The 19,319-nt window shown below is 40.2% G+C and overlaps 1 protein-coding gene and 2 pseudogenes across 5 annotated transcripts in view; 1 reads left to right on the plus strand and 2 right to left on the minus strand.

Annotated features, from left to right (window-relative positions):
- Window positions 1-3,021: 3,021 nt before the first annotated feature.
- On the minus strand, window positions 3,022-4,901 carry LOC308655475 (nuclear pore complex protein Nup93-like; annotated as a pseudogene). Its single transcript has 2 exons — window positions 3,570-4,901; window positions 3,022-3,531 (listed from the first exon to the last, which is right to left on the minus strand). The product of its transcript is annotated as a nuclear pore complex protein Nup93-like (transcript).
- Window positions 4,902-9,730: 4,829 nt separating this feature from the next.
- LOC308656365 (protein LLP homolog) lies at window positions 9,731-10,124 on the plus strand (annotated as a pseudogene). Its single transcript has one exon. The product of its transcript is annotated as a protein LLP homolog (transcript).
- A 4,421-nt stretch (window positions 10,125-14,545) lies between these two features.
- Window positions 14,546-19,319, minus strand: part of NOTCH2 (notch receptor 2) — a 163,858-nt gene continuing 159,084 nt past the window's right edge. For 2 of the 3 annotated variants that reach the window (XM_081308317.1, XM_081308316.1), the window contains one exon: window positions 14,547-19,267. In XM_081308317.1, the coding sequence (XP_081164443.1) occupies window positions 17,879-19,267 (1,389 nt within the window). In that variant the 3' untranslated portion in view covers window positions 14,547-17,878. Of the gene's footprint in view, window positions 19,268-19,319 lie in introns of all 3 variants that reach the window. The other variant, XM_081308318.1, reaches the window with a different exon arrangement.

Consider the following 19,319-nt stretch of genomic DNA (forward strand, 5'->3'; position numbering starts at 1 on the left):
TCTAATAAGCATAGCGTGTCCGGTTTGATGCCTAGGTCCTTGTTCTACTCTGAATTCAGTTTTGTGCAGAGTGAGAGATAGGGGTTCAAATTCATTCTACTACATATGGATTTCCAGTTTTCTCAGCACTATTTATTGAAGAGACTATCTTTTCTCTAACATGTTTTTATGGACCTTTGTCTAGTATGAGATAACTGTATTTATGTGGGTATGTCACAGAGACATACCCACATAAATACATTGGTCTCCACATCTGTTTTTGTGCCAATAACATGTACCATTGGTCTCCACATCTGTTTTTGTGCCAATAACATGTACCATTGGTCTCCACATCTGTTTTTGTTCCAATAACATGCAATTTTTATTACTATAGTTCTATAGTATAATTTAAGGTCTGGTATTTTGATGTCTCCTGTATCACTTTTCTTGGTAAGGATGGCATTGGTTATTCTGGGCCTCTTATTTTTCCAAATGAATTTCATGATTGCTTTTTCTATTTCTATGAAGAACATCATTGGAATTTTAATAGGAATTGCATTAAATCTGTATAGCACTTTTGGTAGGATGGCAATTTTGACAATATTAATTCTGCCCATCCAAGAACATTGGAGATCTTTCCATTTTCTGAAGTCTTCTTCAATTACTTTCTTTAGTGTTCTGTAGTTTTCACTGTAGAAACCTTTTACTTCTTTTGTTATAGTGATTCCAAAGTTTTTTTTTTTTTTTTGAGGCTATTGTGAATGGGATAGTTTTCCTGATTTCTCTTTCAGTTGATACGTCATTAGTGTATAGGAACACAATTGATTTATGGGTGTTGATTTTATACCCTGATAGTTTGTTGAATTCATTTATTAATTCTAGAAGCTTTCTGGTGGAGTTTTTTTGGTCTTCTAAATATAGAATCATGTTTTTGGCAAATAGGGATAATTTCAACTTCTTTTTTCCTATTCGATGCCTTTTTCTTCTTTTTCTTTTCTTTTTTCTTTCTTCTAATTGATCTGGCTAGGGTTTCATGTTGACTAGAAGTGGTGAAAGAGGCATCCTTGTCTTGTTCCAGTTTTTAGAGGAAATACTTTGAGTTTTTCACCATTTAGAATGATGTTGGCCTTGGATTTAGCATATATAGCATTTACAATGTTGAGTTATTCTCCTACTATTCCTAGTTTTTCTAGTGTTTTGAGCATGAGTGGATGCTGAATTTTGTCCAAAAAAATTGTTTTGTATGTATTGAGATAATCATGCGATTCTTGTCTTTAAATCTATTGATGTGATGAATTATGTTTATTGATTTCCATTTGTTGAAATAACCTTGCATCCCTGGAATGAACCCCACTTGATAATGGTGCACTATCTTTTTAATGTTTTGTATGTGATTTGCCACTATTTTATTGAAAAATCTATGTTCATCAGGAATATTGATCTGAAGTTTTCTTTCCTTGAAGTGTCTTTGTTTTGATGATTTTGGCTTCAAAGAATGAGTTTGGAAGGGTTCAGGTTCCCTCCTTTTCTATTTTTATGGAATAATTTAAATAGTATTAGTGTAAGTTCTCCTTTGAAGTTCCGTAGAACTCAGCTGAGAAGTCATCTGGTCCTGGGCTTTTCTTTGTTGGTAGGCTTCTTTTTTTCTAAAGGACGTTTAAAAGGAGGTACTGTATTTGTTCAATTTCAAAAGAGAAACGTGATTCAAATGTAAATGGCCACTGGAGGCAGGACTATGACAATAGTCTAGATGGGAAAGGCAAACACAAGGCGTCCTGTGGAAAAATTTTGTTCTGGAATGTGTTAAAGCTCTTGTTTTGTCCTTTCTGGCATGACATTTTGACCTTTAATATGAAAAACTGCCAGATTTATTTCAATGCAAATAGAAACCAACCTGTTAATGATATCAAACTGTTTTTCAAAACTGTGTTCCTTTGCAGCAATTGATATATTCATTCAACAAATAGCGATTATAGGATTGCATTTGAACCTAGATACAGATGAGCAAGACATTTACTTTCTCAACTGTGGGGAGAGCAGGCAAGCCTTTGCATAGATCAGGTATATGACCAAGTCTCCTTTTTCTGACAAACCCTCTGGTAAATGTATGTGGCTGTGAGTAAGCCCAGAAGGATGCCTGCTTCTTGGTATGCACACCCTTGGGTTCCCCTCCCCCTGAGGGGGGTTGACCTGTCATGTCTTTCTAACCATTAATAGAATCCAGCAAAGATGATGTCACCTCTGTGGTTATATCACATAGGATTGTAACTTCCATCTTGCCAGCAGCCTTGGTTCCTCCTCAGCTTACAAGTTTTCACCAAGGAAGTAACCACCCTGGGGAGGGACCTGGGTGGACCCTGCTGGGACCAGGGTGGCTTCAGCTGACAGCCAGCTAGAAACTGAGGCCCTCACTCCACAAGGCTGTCAGAAACCAGATCCCACCAACAACCAGAGGAGACTGGAAAGCAGACACTTCCTCACTCAAGCTTTCAAATGAGAGCCCAGCCCTGGCCACCACCTTGACTGCATGGTGGTGCAGAGGACCCAGCTGCACCATGCCTGGATTCTTGATCCACAGACACTGCAATATGATAAACCTATGTTATTTTTTAGTCACTAATTTTGTGGTTACTTTTAAATATTACTGCTTCCTCTAAATATTTGGAATCAGTTTTTTAAAAATATATTTTGTTCTAGTTAATCAGTATCTAAAACATCCCCTGTACCTAACCTCACAAGTCATGAAGCATGCTTTGTACTTTTACTCCTTTCCTATATCTTCTATTTTGTTGAAATTGTCAAATTTTAATGTGTGATTTTAAAATAATTGGCCTTGTTTCTTCATAGAATTCTTTTTCTTTTCTTTCTTTCTTTCTTTTTTTTTTTTTTTTTTTTTTTTTACAAATCAAAGAAATTTATTGGTGTTCACAAAAAAACAAAACAAAACAACACAACAGAAACAAAATCAGAAACCCCAGCCCACTGGACCCACGCGCCTAATGTACCAGCAGTGTCCAATCCCAGGAGCCCCAAGGCATGCCCTTAATTCATGAGGACCTCCATCTGCTCCAGCCTGGCATTGGTGTCTCCAGACGTCCGGTAGGGTATCTTTCCAGCAAAGGTAATCAGGGCTCGGGCTTGACTTCGGAGTTAAGAGTCACAGTCCTCGATGACTCGCTGGGGCCTGGATGGATGGACTGGTCCCCTTAAGCCTCTTAAACTGTGTGAACAAGATGTTCATGGTGGCAAGAAGAACTTCTGAGAGGTTTTGCCTGATTTCATCACTGAAATTTCTGAAGGAAGCTACTCTCTCTCTTCCACACTTTCCTGATTCAGGGGCACCAGCTTCAAGCGGTCAATTATATCAAAGGCTCTGTCAATGTGACCATTGTGATACTCATCAAAAAAAAAAAAAAAAAAAAAAAAAAAAAAGGTGATCAAGTCCAACAAAAGGTAGAAGGTGGAGTCCACAAATTTATTTGCACTTATTCCCTGAGTCTTGTACCGCTCAGCGATGGAGAGCGTCAAGTTCTTCAGCCGCTCTTTATTGGACTGGGGGACACCGAGGAACGCGTTCAAGGAGGGTCAGCAGGCTCGTGGCTGAGGAGCTGAGCACTCGGCCCTGAGGATTTTAAAAGCAGCTTCAGCTCGAACAGCACCAGGGCCACATGGACAGCATGACAGAGCAGTTCCTCCATGCGGAAGGGAAAAGCAATGGCGGCTTGGATCTGCTTCTGTCAGGAACAGCACTTGGAGGTAGAGGAAGGGCTGCTGGTTCACCGTGAAGTGGGACTCGCCATCGTCTTCCAGCAGCTGTTTCTGGAAATGTGAGCGAGTGAGCCTGTCTTGTGGGGAGCTGGTGCCATCGTCATCAAAACACACTTGGTTCAACTTCAGCCACAAGTAGTCCTGGGTTTTGTCTGCCACTTCCCTACGTGACATCGCATCTGCCCGCCGGTGGGGGTCTGTGTTGTTCCTGGGGGCTCTGCAGTCATGAAGCCGGAGCTTCTGTCCTTGCTGTTCATGGACTCCTGGAACCAGGTCTTGAACTCTCCCAGCTAGTGCTGGGCTCGGTTCGCCACCTGAGAAGCCGCAAGCAGGTCTCTGCAGTGTCTCTGCCCTCCACCTCTCCATCCTGAAGTCCAGGTAAGGGAGCTGGGAGTTTAATGTTCAGAAAACTTCACACCAACTGATAAGTCCCAGGCACACCACCCAGCTGGGCCTGATGCAGATCTCCAAACACAGGCACAGGGGTATATTTCTTATAACTCTGCTCCAGGTACCCCAGCGCCTGCCGAGGAACTCCGTGCGCACTTCCACGCTGCTCCGGCTCTTCAGGGCGTCAGTCGCTGGTGCCAACAACACATCTGTCATGTCAGAAATGCTCTTATCCTCCAGCTCTGCGACAGAAGCACAGAAGACCACAAGGTTAGGCTGCAGATGGCCACTGACAGTCTTCTCATTATAGATATAAATCTGCCGGGCGTAGGCCATCTCAGTGCTATCCAGAGAGCTCCGACCAGGGGGCCCCACATCATTGATGTAACTGGGCTCACTCTTCTGGGTGAAGTCAAGGGCATCCTCTCCGGACGCCAGCAGCGTGTGCGGAATCCGCTGTTTCACTTGCTCCCACTCCACCAGCCTTGACTCCCGAAGGTACTCCTCCGCCATACCAAAGGTCCGCTTTCGGGACTCTTCAATGGCAGACAGCAGTGCATTGTCCTTCTCATTCTTCAGGGAGCCACCTTGACATCTGCTGTCTCCTGGGACATACGTGTGAGGGTATGGGAACGCAGGCACTCACCTGCCTGCTGGATCTCCTGTAAGTTCTGTTCCCCACGGGGAAGCTCTGAGATGCCCTCAGTCTCAGCAGCAAGCTGTTCAGCTTGCTGAAGGAGCTCACCAAACCCCTCAGTATCCATTGAAAATACAGATCCCAGTAGCACTGCAGCCTTCTTTGCCGTCCGGGTCCTCTTCATAGTGTTCTTTTCGAAATCACTACTTTAAGCTTCATAAAGAATATTATAGTTAAGACAGTCTTTTAATTGGGATATTTGTTTTGTCTTATTTGATTTTTAAATGTATTTTATTTATTTTTGGTTGCTCATTTATTTTTTAAATTTGTTAGGTCCTTAGGCCTAAGTAACTCCATTTTGAAAATCAGTACCTGCCAACCCAGGCATGACCTTCCCTCCCTGGAAGAGTCCCTCACTACCAAAACCACAGCAAAGACATCAAGTAACAATCCCAGGACCAGATGAGTTATTTTTAACTATTCTATTGTATTTGACTATATAGTTAAGAATTTTTTTTCCAGCAGGCTGCTGTGCCTTGTAGGAGGGCAGCCTGGCAGATATTGTCTGTCAATAAACTTTTGCTTGATCTCAAAGATGTGTCTCTTGTGGCTATTTGCGCCACTACCCTAACAAAATTAAATGTTGTTTCATATAGAAAGGAGTTCATGGGTAGTGAGCTTTCTGGGTTCAGGGTCGACTTCCTGGGTATGTGATACATATATGCCTAAGAAAGAGGACCTGCATTCAGAGGGGTCCCACACTTATTTTCATGCTTTGCAGTTGCCATCTTGAAATTTTTCATAATTTTTGAATAAGGGATCTCAAATTTTCATTTTGCATTGGGTTCTACAAAATTACATTGGGCTCCTGTCTTAAGTTTTTGCATGTCCAAGAATATTGTTATTTTCCTCTCACTCTTTTTTTATTTTTTAATTTGTTTTAATTAGTCATACATGACAGTAGAATGCATTTATGCACTTGATATATCATACATAGCTGGGATATAATTTCTCATTTTTCTGAGTATACATGTTACAAAATCATATTGGTCATGTAGTCACATATGTACATAAAATAATAATGTCTATTTCATTCGACTATCTTTCCTATCCCCACATCCCCTCCCCTCCCATCACTTCCTTCTACCTAATCTAAGGTTATGCTATTCTTCCCTAGTGCAACCATCTTACTGTGAATTAGCTTCTACATATTAGAGAAAATATTTGGCCTTTGGTTTTGTGGGATTGGCTTATTTTGCTTATTATGATATTCTCCAACTCCAGCCATTTACTGGCAAATGCCATAATTTCACTCTTCTTTAAAGCTGAGTAATATTCCACTGAATGAATATATATATATATATATATATATATATATATATATATATATATATATATATATATATATCTCACATTTTCTTTATCCATTCATCTATTGAGGGACACCTAGGCTGGTTCCATAGTCTAGCTATTGTGAATTGAGCTACTATAAACATTGATGAGGCTGCATCTCTATAGCATGCTGATTTTAAGTCTTCTGGGTATAAACCAAGGAGTCAAGGATAGCTGGGTCAAATGGTTGCTCCATTCCAAGTTTTCTGAGAAATCTCCATACTGCTTTCCATAGTAGTTGCACCAATTTGCAGTCCCACCAGGAATGTATGAGTGTACCTTTCCCTCCACATTTTCACCAACATTTATTGTTACTAATATTCTTGATAATTGCCATTCTGACTAGAGTGAGATGGAATCTCAGTGTAGTTTTAATTTGCATTTCTCTTAATTGCTAGAGATGTTGAACTTTTTTTTCCATATATATTTTGACCATTCACGTTTCTTCTTCTGTGAAGTGCCAATTCAGTTCCTTTGCCCGTTTATTTATTGGGTTATTTGGGTTTTTAGTGTTAAGATTTTTGAGTTCTTTTTTTTAAAATTTATTTATTTTTTAGTTTTCAGCGGACACAACATCTTTGTTTGTATGTGGTGCTGAGGATCGAACCCAGGCCACACGCATGCCAGGCGAGCGCGCTACCACTGAGCCACATCCCCAGCCCCGATTTTTGAGTTCTTTATATAGCCTAGAGATTAATGCTTGGAGTTGCATGTGGTAAAGATTTTCTCCCAATCTGTAGGCTCTCTCCTCATGTTATTAATTGTTTTCTTTGCTGAAAAGAAGCTCTTTAATTTTAATCCATCTCATTTATTGATTCTTGATTTTACTTCTTGCACTTTAGGAGTCTTGTTAAGGAAGTTAGATCCTAGGCTGACATGGTGCAGATTTGGGCCTGTTTTTCTTCTATTAGGGATAGAGTCTCTGTTCTAGTGACTAACTCTTTGACCTACTTTGAGTTGATTTTTGTGCAGGGTGAGAGATAGAGGTTTAATTTCATTTTGCTACATATGAATTTCCAGTTTTGCCAGCACCATTTGTTGAATGGGCTATCTTTTGTTAGTAGGCTTTTTATGGTATCTTCAATTTCATTGCTTGAAATTGATCTGTTTAAATTTTCTATGTTCTCTTGATTCAATTTGGATAGGTCATATGTCTCTAGAAATTTGTTGATCTCTTCATGATTTTCTATTTTATTGGAGTATAGATTTCCAAAGTAACTTCTGTATTTCAGTGGTGTCTGTGGTGATATTTCCTTTTTCATCACAAATTTCAATATTTTTTTCTTTTTCTTCATTAGCTTGGGTAAGGGTTTATCAATTTTCTTTATTTTTTTCAAAGAACCAACTTTCTATTTCATCGATTCTTTGAATTTTTTTTTGTGTTTGTTTCAATTTCATTGATTTCAGCTCTGATTTTAATTATTTCCTATCTTCTACTGCTTTTGGTGTTGATGTGTTCTTTTTCTAGGGCTTTGAAATGTAATGTTAGGTTATTTATTTGATGACTTTCTTTCCTTTTGTTTGCTTGTTTGTTCTATTTATTTATTTTATTTTTTATTTAATATGAGAGTGGAATGAATTACAATTCTTATTACACATATAGAGCACAATTTTTCATATCTTTGATTGTATACACAGTGTATTCACACTAATTTGTGTCTTCATACCTGTACTTTGAATAATAATGATCATCACATTCCACCATCATTAATTACCCCATGCCCTCTCCCTTCTCCTCCCACCCCTCTGCTCTATCTAGAGTTCGTCTATTCCTCCTATGCTCCCTCTCCCTATCCCACCATGAATCAGCCTACTTATATTGAAGAAAACATTTGGCACTTGTTTCTTGGGGATTGGCTAACTTCACTTAGCATTATCTCCTCTAACTCCATCCATTTACCTGCAAATGCCATGATTTTATTCTCTTTTATTGCTGAGTAATATTCCATTGTGTATAGATATATGCCATATTTTTTTATCCATTCATCTATTGAAGGGCATCTAGGTTGGTTCTAGTTTAGCTATTGTGAATTGTGCTGCAATAAACATGGATGTGTCTGTGTCCCTGTAGTATGCTGTTTTTAAGTCCTGTAGATATAGACCAAGGAGAGGAATAGCTGGGTTAAATGGTGGTTCCATTCCCTATTTTCCAAGAAATCTCCATACTGCTTTCTATATTTCTTTCTTTTTTAAGAGAGAGAATTTTTAAATATTTACTTTTTAGTTTTCGGTGGACACATCATCTTTATTTTATTTTATTTTATTTAAGAGAGAGAGAATTTTTTTAAAAGAGAGAGAGAGAGAGAGAGAGAATTTTTAATATTTATTTTTTAGTTCTCGGGGGACACAACATCTTTGTTGGTATGTGGTGCTGAGGATCGAACCCAGGCCGCACGCATGCCAGGCGAGCGCGCTATTGCTTGAGCCACACCCCCAGCCCTGCTTTCCACATTTCTATCCTTTATTTTAAATAATTTTTTGTTGTAGTTGGACACAATACCCTTATTTCTTATTTATTTATTTTTATGTGGTGCTGAGGATCAAACCCAGCACCTCACACGAGGTAGGCGAGGGCTCTACCTCCAAGCCACAACCCCAGCCCTACTTTCAATCCTTTTAATGAACAAGCTCAATGCAATGAACTTTCTTCTTTGAAATGCCTTCATAGTGTCCCTGAGATTTTGATGTTGTATCACTATTCTCATATGAATTTTAAATTACTATGTCTGCTGTTAAATCCTACTTTTATTTCTCTAGTGCTTCTAGTTGTGCATTCTTTATAATTTCCTTGTTGATTCTTGTCAGTTTTCTCTCATCTTTTTTTCAAATAACCAGTTTTTCGTAAAATTAATTATCTTTTTCAGTTATTTCATTCATTTCTGCTTATCTTATTTTCTTCTATCTTTTTGGGTTTATTCTGTGGTTCTTTGTCTAATTTCTTAATGAAGGTTCTTACATTATTATTCTGCTACGTAGGTACTTACATTAAAGTTTTTTAAAAAAATTTTTTAGATGTTGATGGACCTTTATTTTATTCATTTATTTATATGTGGTGCTGAGAATCAAACCCAGTGCATCACACATGCTAGGCAAGTGCTCTACCACTGAGCCACCACCTCAGCTCAAGACTAATGTTTCTCTATTTAAAAACTTAGCTGCTTTCCACAAATTTTAATAGTGCTTCATATATAATGCTACTTGATAATTGTTTTTGTACAATTCTAAATACATTCTAATTTACATTTACACTAATAATTTGATAATTTGTAAATTAATTTTTCATACATGTAAGAATATTGGTCATATTTTCATTTCTTTCTAATTTGACAGTGCTATGTTCAGAGATAACTGCATGATACGGAATCTTAGAAACTATCTGAGTATGTTGAATTTTTGTGAAATTCTTGAAATAATTTATAAACTCTGTTTCTATGAGTTCCTGTTTGTAATCGTGTGTTGAAATGGGAGTTTTTCGGTCTGGGAGTTTTGACACAGTGCCTTGTTTTTGTCTATCAGTCAAAGATCACCAGGAGTGGGGGACTTCCACTTGGCATGCTGCTTGCAGAAGGTGGTCTTATAAAAGATGGCTAAAAGCTCACGGAGTAAGTGGAAAAGGAAGACGTGGGCTGAAAAGAGGAAAAAGAATGCTCCGAAAGAGCTCAACAGACTTAAAAATATTCTCAAAGTAGGCAGTGATGTTTTAATGAAAGATGTTAAAGAAATAGCAACGGTGGTGGTACCCAAACATTGCCCGAAGAAAACGCCGTGAGTGGGGAAAGACGAAAAAGACGACATGAAAATGGAGGCTGAGATTAAGAGAAACAAAAAGACTCTTCTAGACCAGTGTGGATAGTACCCCGTGTGGATGGACCAGAGGCAAAGAAAAAGACTGAAGGCAAAGTGAGAGAAAGGAAGGCGGAAGAGCAAAGCAAAGGCAGCAAAGGGTTTGACCTGGTAGACTCTCTAAGAACTTGAAAAACTCCACATGGGACAGATGTTTGATTGGAGAATATATACATTGATTTTGACTCCTACTACGTGAAAACTATTTGTTTTCATATTTTAAATTGCCTTTTTGTCTTCAATTCAAACCCAGAATAACCTTTCGAGTTTGTTTTGGAAACTTGAATAAAATTTCTTTGGTAAATGAAAGGTATACTGATGTTTTAATTGGATGTCGCTCAATATCTAGATAGTATCAGACATCAAAATTCTGTCAAGAATTAACGTGGATGACCAGGTGTGTTGGAACACGCATGTGATCCCAGCAGCTTGGGAGATTTAGGCAGGTGTGTCTCAAGTTCAAAGCCAGCCTCAGCACTTAGCGAGGTCCTAAGCAACTGAGACAGTGTCTCAAAATATAAAAAGGGCTGGGGGTGTGGCTTAGTGGTTGAGTGACCCTAAATTCAATCCCCAGTACCAAAGAAAAAAAATGATGTGGTTGTAAATGTTTGATCTCACAACTTGGTAAAATCATAGTCAGTAAAGGTAAAATGATTAACTGACAAATCTGAGTGAACTCAAATGTTTAAAAAGCTACTATATAGTTAAATTTTTTTTAAAAAGTGACATCAGTGGGTCTTATGAATAGTACTAGATTGCAGTTTTGATTTTCTGTAATTAAGAATAAAAGATATTTTGTGTGAAAAAAAAATCACCAGGAGTAGCTCTGTGAATCAATCAAATAAGTGCCCCTTTCTGAGTGCTGCAGCAGAGAAGCTGCATACCTTGGATGTGGCCACCTCAGGATTTGAAGTGCTTGTTATGTGATATTAGTGGGGGTTCAAGCAATTGAGCATTTGAATGAATTTTATCTGAGTTGTGGGCATAATAAGATATATTCAGCATTTTTATCTAGAGAATCAGGAGAGCGGAAAAATGGGAAGAATAGGACAGAACTAGAGCTATAATTGATAAAGCAACAGCAACTGATAAAGCTGTAACCTGATAAGGAAACAGTGGGTGATGTTTGTTAATATTTGGGGTTTTCAATTTTTTGATGGTTAGTGGTGTGTGTGTGTGTTTGCTATTATAATTGTGCACCTCTTTTCAATCATATATCCTCCAACTAGTTTTTAAATAATAAAATCTATTTCTATGAATTAGTTTTACATCACTCTATTAAATTCCTCGTGGTTTATGGTAATTCTTTCATAAGTTTTCTTGTGTCGTTCAGGTATACAGTCTTATCAGCCTCCCTTCCAATTCTTACATGTAAAACCTTGCAATAACTACAGTAATATGATTAGTTGTTAATTCCCTTCCTCTGCCTAGTCCCTGCCTTTCAGCCTTCCTCAGAAGGCAAGGAAAAGTAATTTTGGAGGGAGAAACATGAGACAATTCCATCACGGAGAATAAGGGCTGGGTCCCTATACTCCAATGTTTGCATGGCCTGAATTCTGTGAAAATAGGCTCATGAAGCAGTGAGGATTTACAAAGAGGCTCTTAAAAATTGCAGTGAGGTTACAAAACCCAGAATCAATCCTAAACCAATGCCACCAGGTGCCAAATACAGCCAGAACCCAATGGATATGAATTATTCAGCTGGAACCCAGAACTCCTGCCCAGCAAGCTAAAGCACTAGTTTATGTCATTACTTAATTAACTTCATAAGTATTCAACCCCACGTTTCATACAATTGAGTTGAAATATTACATATAATGATGTTTTTAAGAAGATCATCCCTGCAAACAAAATTCATGAAAACCAGTAACTGAGAGAGGAGGGGAGGAGGGAAGAAAGAAAAAAAGGGGGGAATGGAATTAGAGGAAAAAATAGGAGTGTTAAGCTATAAGCAGTATGTCATATTTAAAAGTCTAAAATAAATATGACATACATTTCTTATTGTATTAGGTGTTTATATATTTCTGTAGGTTCTGTATTTTATTAAAATACAACTTACATAAGTAAAATGCACAATTCTTAAAGCTAAACTTTACATGTACTTTTACAGATGTATACATTCATATAACCATCACCTGCTTAAGAGATTTTTGGACTCCAGCAAGATTCATCTTGCTCTTGTCTTAGTTAAGATGCCCCTCCCCCAAAAGTATCCATGGTTCAGATCTCTATTTACTATTGTTTTATTTTTCCCGAATTTGTATAATGGAAATCATACAAAGTGTGTTCTTTTCTGTCTGATTTATTGTGCTCAGTATCATGTCTAAGACAATTCTTGGTGTTGCTACATATGGCATATGGCTGACTTTCATCCATGTATAGGCTTCATTTGAATGAATGTAACATCATTTGTCCGGCCTACTGTTGGTCATGCTCAGGGTGGGTGCTCAAAGCCAAAGCAATAATGAAACCCACAAGGAAGTCAGGAAAAGAATTCCAGTCGGGATTACCAATGCATAATTTCTTATAGTTTGTTTTTCCTGCCTTGATATATCAATGCTGACTCCACTAGTGGAAATTTCTCATAAATATTATAGTTGAAGGAAGAATGTTTGAGGAGACCATGTGTTAGTACCTTCAGATCCACTCTCTTCCCTTCTCCACCAAGCTCTCAGCCCCAGGCAACCCTTTCTAAGCTTCCACTTGGATTCACCTCCCAGGGTGGAGGTGGGGTGGAGAATGAGGCCGGGGTATTCTTCCCCTGGTTTCCTTCTTCTAAGCGGCCTAGGGTTCAGGGTGCCTTGACAGAAGTCTCGGTTCTTCTTGAGGAAACCCGCACTATGGGATTCTAACTTCTGCCAGCCTTTGCCCCTCTAGATCTAGAGTGGGGATAGCTCATTGTTCCTGGCCAGAGGTTTCTGTGCTGTCCCCCAGGTTTCCCCAACATCTGACAATGTCTTCTGTAATAATCCTTTCATAAATAAGGCCTCTTTGAATTATACCAATTTGAGTGTGCCCATTCTTTGCAGTTGGGATTGATTGTTGCAAATGTTTTAAGCCAAAAAAGGAAATGTTGTATTGTTTTTACACTCATTTATACCCTGACAGGTACACCCTATGGCTGTAAAACAGTGGCAGCAGTAATAGGCTTGCAGTTCCCCCACAGATCACATCTTGGTTAGCATGCAGGTGTTAAGAAGAGTTGTTCTGTTCATTGTGTTCTGAAAAAGGAGCCAGCCTGGCCCTTGGGCTGTTAAGCTGCATGACTTGAGGGAGACCACCCCTTGCCCCAGCATGATCATGATCTGGTATCCAAACTTATCATTCTGGATCTCTGCGTAACTGGGGGTTAAGCTCCCAGGCTTAATATTGCAGGGGTAGGATATTGTCAGCACACCAATAGCCTTCAGCCCAGATCTACTGAAGCAAGGTTTCCACCGAGCAAGTAAAGTTTCAAGAAGTGCACAGGTAGCAACTCTAGCTCTGAGAGGCCAGTCTGCCAGGGTGGTCATTCCTTGCTTTCAAATTAATTTTCTTCTTAAACATGAAGAGTCAATTGTGGTTTGTGTGGTTTTTTTATATTTTATTTTTTAGTTGTAGATGAACAATATCTTTATTTTACTTTTATGCGGTGCTAAGGATCGAACCTAGGGCCTCGCACGTGCTAGGCGAGCTCTCTACCACTGAGCCACAACCCCAGCCCTCAATTTTTTATTTTTAATGAAATTATAACACCGGGAATAACCAATATGTGTTACCAACTGTGTTTACAGTTATCTTCAATAAAACTCATCTGCTAAACTGAAGCATAACAAGTTTCAAGTCACTTAACATATACTATTAGCATTTTTAAGTATGCAATTGTGATTCAGAAGTTTCTGCAAAACAGGAAAATACTGAAATAAACTAAATGCTGAAGTTTATATGAGAATGCTAATGCCACACATATCACAAACACCAAATATTCATGTTCAAATGTCTTACTGATTATAGGTAAATGTCCAGATGTGAACATGTTTTGTTTTAATTTTTTTTTTGTAATTGTAGATGGACAGAATACCTTTATTTTATTTGTTTATATTTTTATGTGGTGCTGAGGATCAAACCTAGTGCCTCACACATGCTAGGCAAGTGCTCTGTCACTGAGCTACTGCCCCAGCCCCAAATGTGAACATGTTAAATATTTTATACACAAAATACTATTTTGTAATACTATATGCCATGTTCTACACAAAGTTTAATTTGAGGAATAATATTACAAAACAATGGTTCTGATACTATTTCATTATTATTTATATCTTAACAGTTCTTGCTTCAACAAACACACCCCATTTCCATTGGAAGGTGCTTTGTCCTGAGCAACTGTCCACTGCTCACTGGCTGTGGTGGGAGCATTAAAGTACTATGATGCATGGAAGTATTACGACTCAGTATTATGGTGCTTCTGATTTGATGGAAAGTTTTCCCTCAAAAACATTTATTTATGAACTGATTAGAGAAAGGAGAAGAAGACAACAAAAAAGCAGCCCAGTTAGGCTCTGTAGGATTCACAATGAAAGAAAAAACTATTTTTCTCTCACCAAATTTATGACATCATGATATAATCACAAGGACAGGGATACAGGACTGGAAAATTAAAAAAAAAATGCAATACCACTGAGCTTGACATGTAACCTTTTTATTTTGTGATAAAAATGCTTTCATATAAATTTCACCTTAACTACTTTTAGAATGAAACTTTGAAAAGTAAAAACAAAGCGTGCACTTTCCTTACCATGTATAGTCAGGAATATGCGGTCATTTTATTGGTTATTGGGTTTCTCATACACACAGATAAAATATCACTTTTAAGAGAAATTTACACAAAGAAGTTGAAACCAAACAGTTATTGGTGGGGGCCTTGGGACATATAAATGTCTCCTCCCAAAGAGTCATCACTCAATGTATCAGTTAAGATCCACATCCCCAAACCATGTGCCAACACGACACTACACCTCTGGTTCTTTTCTATGCAAGAATTACAAACTGGCAAATTTAACAATGATATAATGGACTGAACATCACAACTGATTGCTTACACCAAAGTCCTTAACTTCTGATCTCACTTTCCCTCAAGCCTTTCCCTCTCCCACCATCATGTAAGTCAGAAAGATATTTAAAACAAAACACAAGATAGAAACAACAACAACAACAACAAACCTATCCTCAAAGGCAGGCAGACAAGGAGTCAAAGAAAGAATGAATTTATAAAAATAAAAATAAACCAAAAGCGGGGGTGGAGGGGCAGGGGGGAATCTATGCATGGCATAAAAGAGTTCCATAAATCTTGTCTCCAATTGAGAATCCAAATGAGAAGTGATTATCCATCTTACCTTCCCTTTTAGTAGAAACTTTATAACTCAATGGTTCTTAAAATGTGAGATTGGTAAAACATTTGAAAGGCAGTGCTGTCCTTACCCCTGGAGCCTCTTGTCTATAATGGCAGCTTTCACATTCCTTCCCCACAAACCCAAAGAGGAAAAGTATCCCAAAGAGGAAAAACATGGAAGTCAGTCTTACATTGTGCTTGGAGAAGGAGAAGGACTTAAAAGATCCAGTAATTGGATCAGAGGCTGATACTTTCAAGCAGTGGGGATATGGAGCAGGAGGGCAGTGAGGGGTAGATGTGGAGTGGTCCAGAATGGTCCATGCATCAGATAGATGCTGGATTAATAAACTGGCCCAAGGAAAGAGTCACCATTTGGAATGATAAAATGTTTACACACCACTAAAGTGACTGACAGAATGCTGTCATATGAAAGAATAAAACAACAAACAAACAATCTTCATGTACCAGGTCAGAACTAATTACTTTTGTTGATTCAATGAACTTGGAGGGACGGAAAAACACTATTTGTAGACTGCTCTGCCAATGGACACAAAGGACTTCCATAGGGAGCCACAGACAGATAAATGAGGTCAGTGGGAAGCACTGGTGAACACCCCCAGGCACTGCATGAATGAGGACTGTTGTTAAACCAAAACAGAACAGGCAATCCCTACTAATATATACAAAATGCCCCAGCAGAACTAATTTTCCAGGTGTCACAGGCATCATAGTACTGAAGTGGCAATGTGGCTGTTGGGCCAGTTATTAATTGACCCAACGAGAAAAGGAAGAAAACCATTCTGTTTCTATAGCTGACTAAATTGGTTCTCATCTTGATGGAGAGTCAAGTCATCAAGACCATAATTCAGAGAACAGATTCAGGTGAGGTGCAATCATAATCAGAACATGAGGGTGACAATGAAAAGCATGAAATCTGTCATCACTTACAAAGTGACTCTAGCAAAGGAAAGGTCCCTGGGAAGCTTCTATATTAGTCTTCCAAAGGGCAATGCCATGAGTGCTTAAGAGCAAAAGAAATGACAGCAAAAGCTGGCAAAGGCAGCCTTAAAGCTGTCCCCTAGGAAACTAGTCCAACTCTCCATGCCCTGCTGGAACACAGTGCAGTGGACACAGTCCAGTGAGAACCTACTGGGTGCACTAGGAACTCAGATTGCATAGTGTGAGGGGAACTGGTAAACAGGCTCCTGCTCTCAAAGAAAATCAGGAAATAGACTGTGATCAAAGGAAGATGACTGTCACTGGGTCCCGTGAGCTGAGGAAAGTTCAGTCCTAAATGGCAAGGACAAATTATTTGAGACATTTTCTTCTGTGGGGATGTATGGAAGGAAAGGCTCAACAGCAAAGACTGACTTCACCTGCTGGATGAGGGAGGGAAGTAGACCTATTGTCCTAAGATCCAGGACCAACAAATGTGATTCATGCTGGCAGTTGATGGGATGCTTGGTATCCCAAGTGGAGGGGCGGTAACTGCTTCTTCCAGGTCACTGCTTCTTCCATGAGTTAGCTTATGTCTTGGTCATTCCCACATTCTGGCTCTTTTTCTGGTTTCAAAAAAGGGGGGGTAAGGTTATAGTACCTAGGCTTCCGAGGATAAAACTTGACACTGACTAGGTCCACAAGTAGAAAACAATTAACTCCGTATCCTTCATCCTGGTGAGCTTTCTATGCAGCTCTGCATGCAAGAAAGAGAATTAAGGTGCAGCCTCCTGAAGGGATCTCCTGCCCCCAAAATCTATTCAAAGAAAAATATTTTGTTCCCCTTCTCTCTTGAGGAATGATATACGTAGAATGCAACATGTTCATTTTTTTTTACAGAAACATACTTGAAAGGTTTATGTTGAGAACCATAACCAAAGTAAACCCTGTGAGACTCCGAGGGGTGCTGAGGAAGTGGGAGGGGAAAGGGAGGATGAAGTTGCTTTCCAGGGCAGGAATGATTCAAAGCACAAAGTCTTGCCCTCTAATATGCTGGTAGGCTATAACCATGGAAAGGTGCAAAAAAGGAAAGCACCAAATGAAGCAAAAGAATTTCCAAGCTGAGAAGATGAGATAGGTCAACTTAGTCAGATTTCCAGGGCACAATTCCCAACAGGACTCTAGTGTAGAATCTTCTCATGGATGTAGCAGAAGCCCTCAGGGCTTAAAATGCAGTCCAAACTGCAAGAATGTCCTGGCTACAAAAGGCATCCATCCTATTCTCCAAATAGAAGAGAGTAAACATGGCCCCAAGGGCTGCATTCATCTGGCATTTCCATGAACTTGACTTGATGGGCAAGAGATTAAAAGGAACCAAGTTCTTCCCCTGAAACTTTGCAGATATTCAGTGAAGCCCATAAATTGCTTCTCTGAAAAGATGGTCTTCTCTCTCCTGCCTCCAAAAGCTGGTTACAGAGATTTCTTCACTTCTCTTCCGGATGACCTTCATTTGTTCCTCAGCAGCATTCACAATAGGCAGTTCTGTCTCTGCAACGGAGGCAGACTCATGCGTAAACCTGCATATTGCTGTGCGGTGGCTCAGACATGTGTGTCCCTGGTCCCCGCTGAACTCCTCCAGCACTCCCAGGAGTAGGGCTGGTGGTCACATCTGACCAGTCAGAAGCAGAGTGGGGTGATGAGCTTGACCACTGGTCAGGAGACTCTGGGGATGGTGTCAGGTAGGGATGTTCACCCTGGAGGTGACCACCATGACTGGGTGTTCGCTCGGCAGCATTTGAGGAAGCATAACTATGCTGTGAAGGGGGTGTGGGATACTTACCCACAGAGGCTGGGAAAGGATGATAGGCTGGGAGAATGGTCTGAGCTACCTGCCCATCCTGCTGGGACATCATGGCAGTGGGGAAGGCCACACTAGGCAAACGGGCCATTTCTGGAATCTGGTACATAGTGGGTAGGGAACCTGCAACAGCTGGAGGGCAGCTGGACTGAGGCGGGGGAGCCCCAGCTGGTTGGGCAATGCTGCCTTTGGGAATGAGCTGGAAAGTCACAATGGGGGGCAAGGGCTCCCGTGGAGTGGTGATATGCTTTCCTTCAGGTGGCCTTCCCTGGGGAGCTACACCAGGGTGGGTGCCTTCAGCAGGAGCCAGGACCATGCCAAACATCTCATTGTACTGGGTCTCATTCATTTCCACACGGTTCATCCAATCTGATGGGACAGAGACTGGATGTAGTCTACCCAAGCTTCCCGCACTGCCACTCCCAGGGGGGACAATGTGGTGGTGGGAGAGCAACTGGCTCACAGAGGGAAGCACAGTGCTAGCCCCAGGAGCCAAAGGCTGCATGTCATGCAGGTTAGAGAAAGACAGTGCATGCTGAGCATGGACTGGAGCAGCAGGGGCGGCAGTAGCCAGCATAGGGTTGGGTGAGGCCTGTAGGATTCCAGGGGATGTGATCATTGGAGAGGATGTGGTGTCAGAAACATATGTGTGAGGCGACTCTAAAGAATCAACAGGGGATAAAGTCACTGAGCTCTCAGACAATTGGACCTTCTCACTCAAAGACTTCTTCCTCCTACTCCCCTTGGCTTCCTTGGCCTCCTTGGCAAGGTTAGGGAGGCTAGAGGGCATGGTACTCTTGGCATTGGGCCGTCTAGGCTTCTTGCCCATCGGTGTGTGCTTCAGACTGAGGAAAGACCTGTTGGGCCCACAAATGACAGGTGAGAGAGCAGAAGTCAGCACGGTGCCTGGGGGACTCGGTGTCACATTGTACTCATCCAGGAGGCGCACAATGTCATGGTGCATGCGATCCCGAGCCACATCCCGGGGAAGACGATCCATGTGATCTGTGATGTCGCGATTGGCAAAATGGTCTAACAGGATCTTGGCTGCTTCATAGCTCCCCTCCCGAGCAGCAAGAAACAGAGGTGTCTCTTCCTACAGAAAAGACCCACACCAAACATTTTTAATAACACTCTTGATACAAGCA

Source organism: Spermophilus citellus (genome assembly GCF_964194105.1).
Source record: "Spermophilus citellus genome assembly, chromosome: 9".
Taxonomy (NCBI): domain Eukaryota; kingdom Metazoa; phylum Chordata; class Mammalia; order Rodentia; family Sciuridae; genus Spermophilus; species Spermophilus citellus.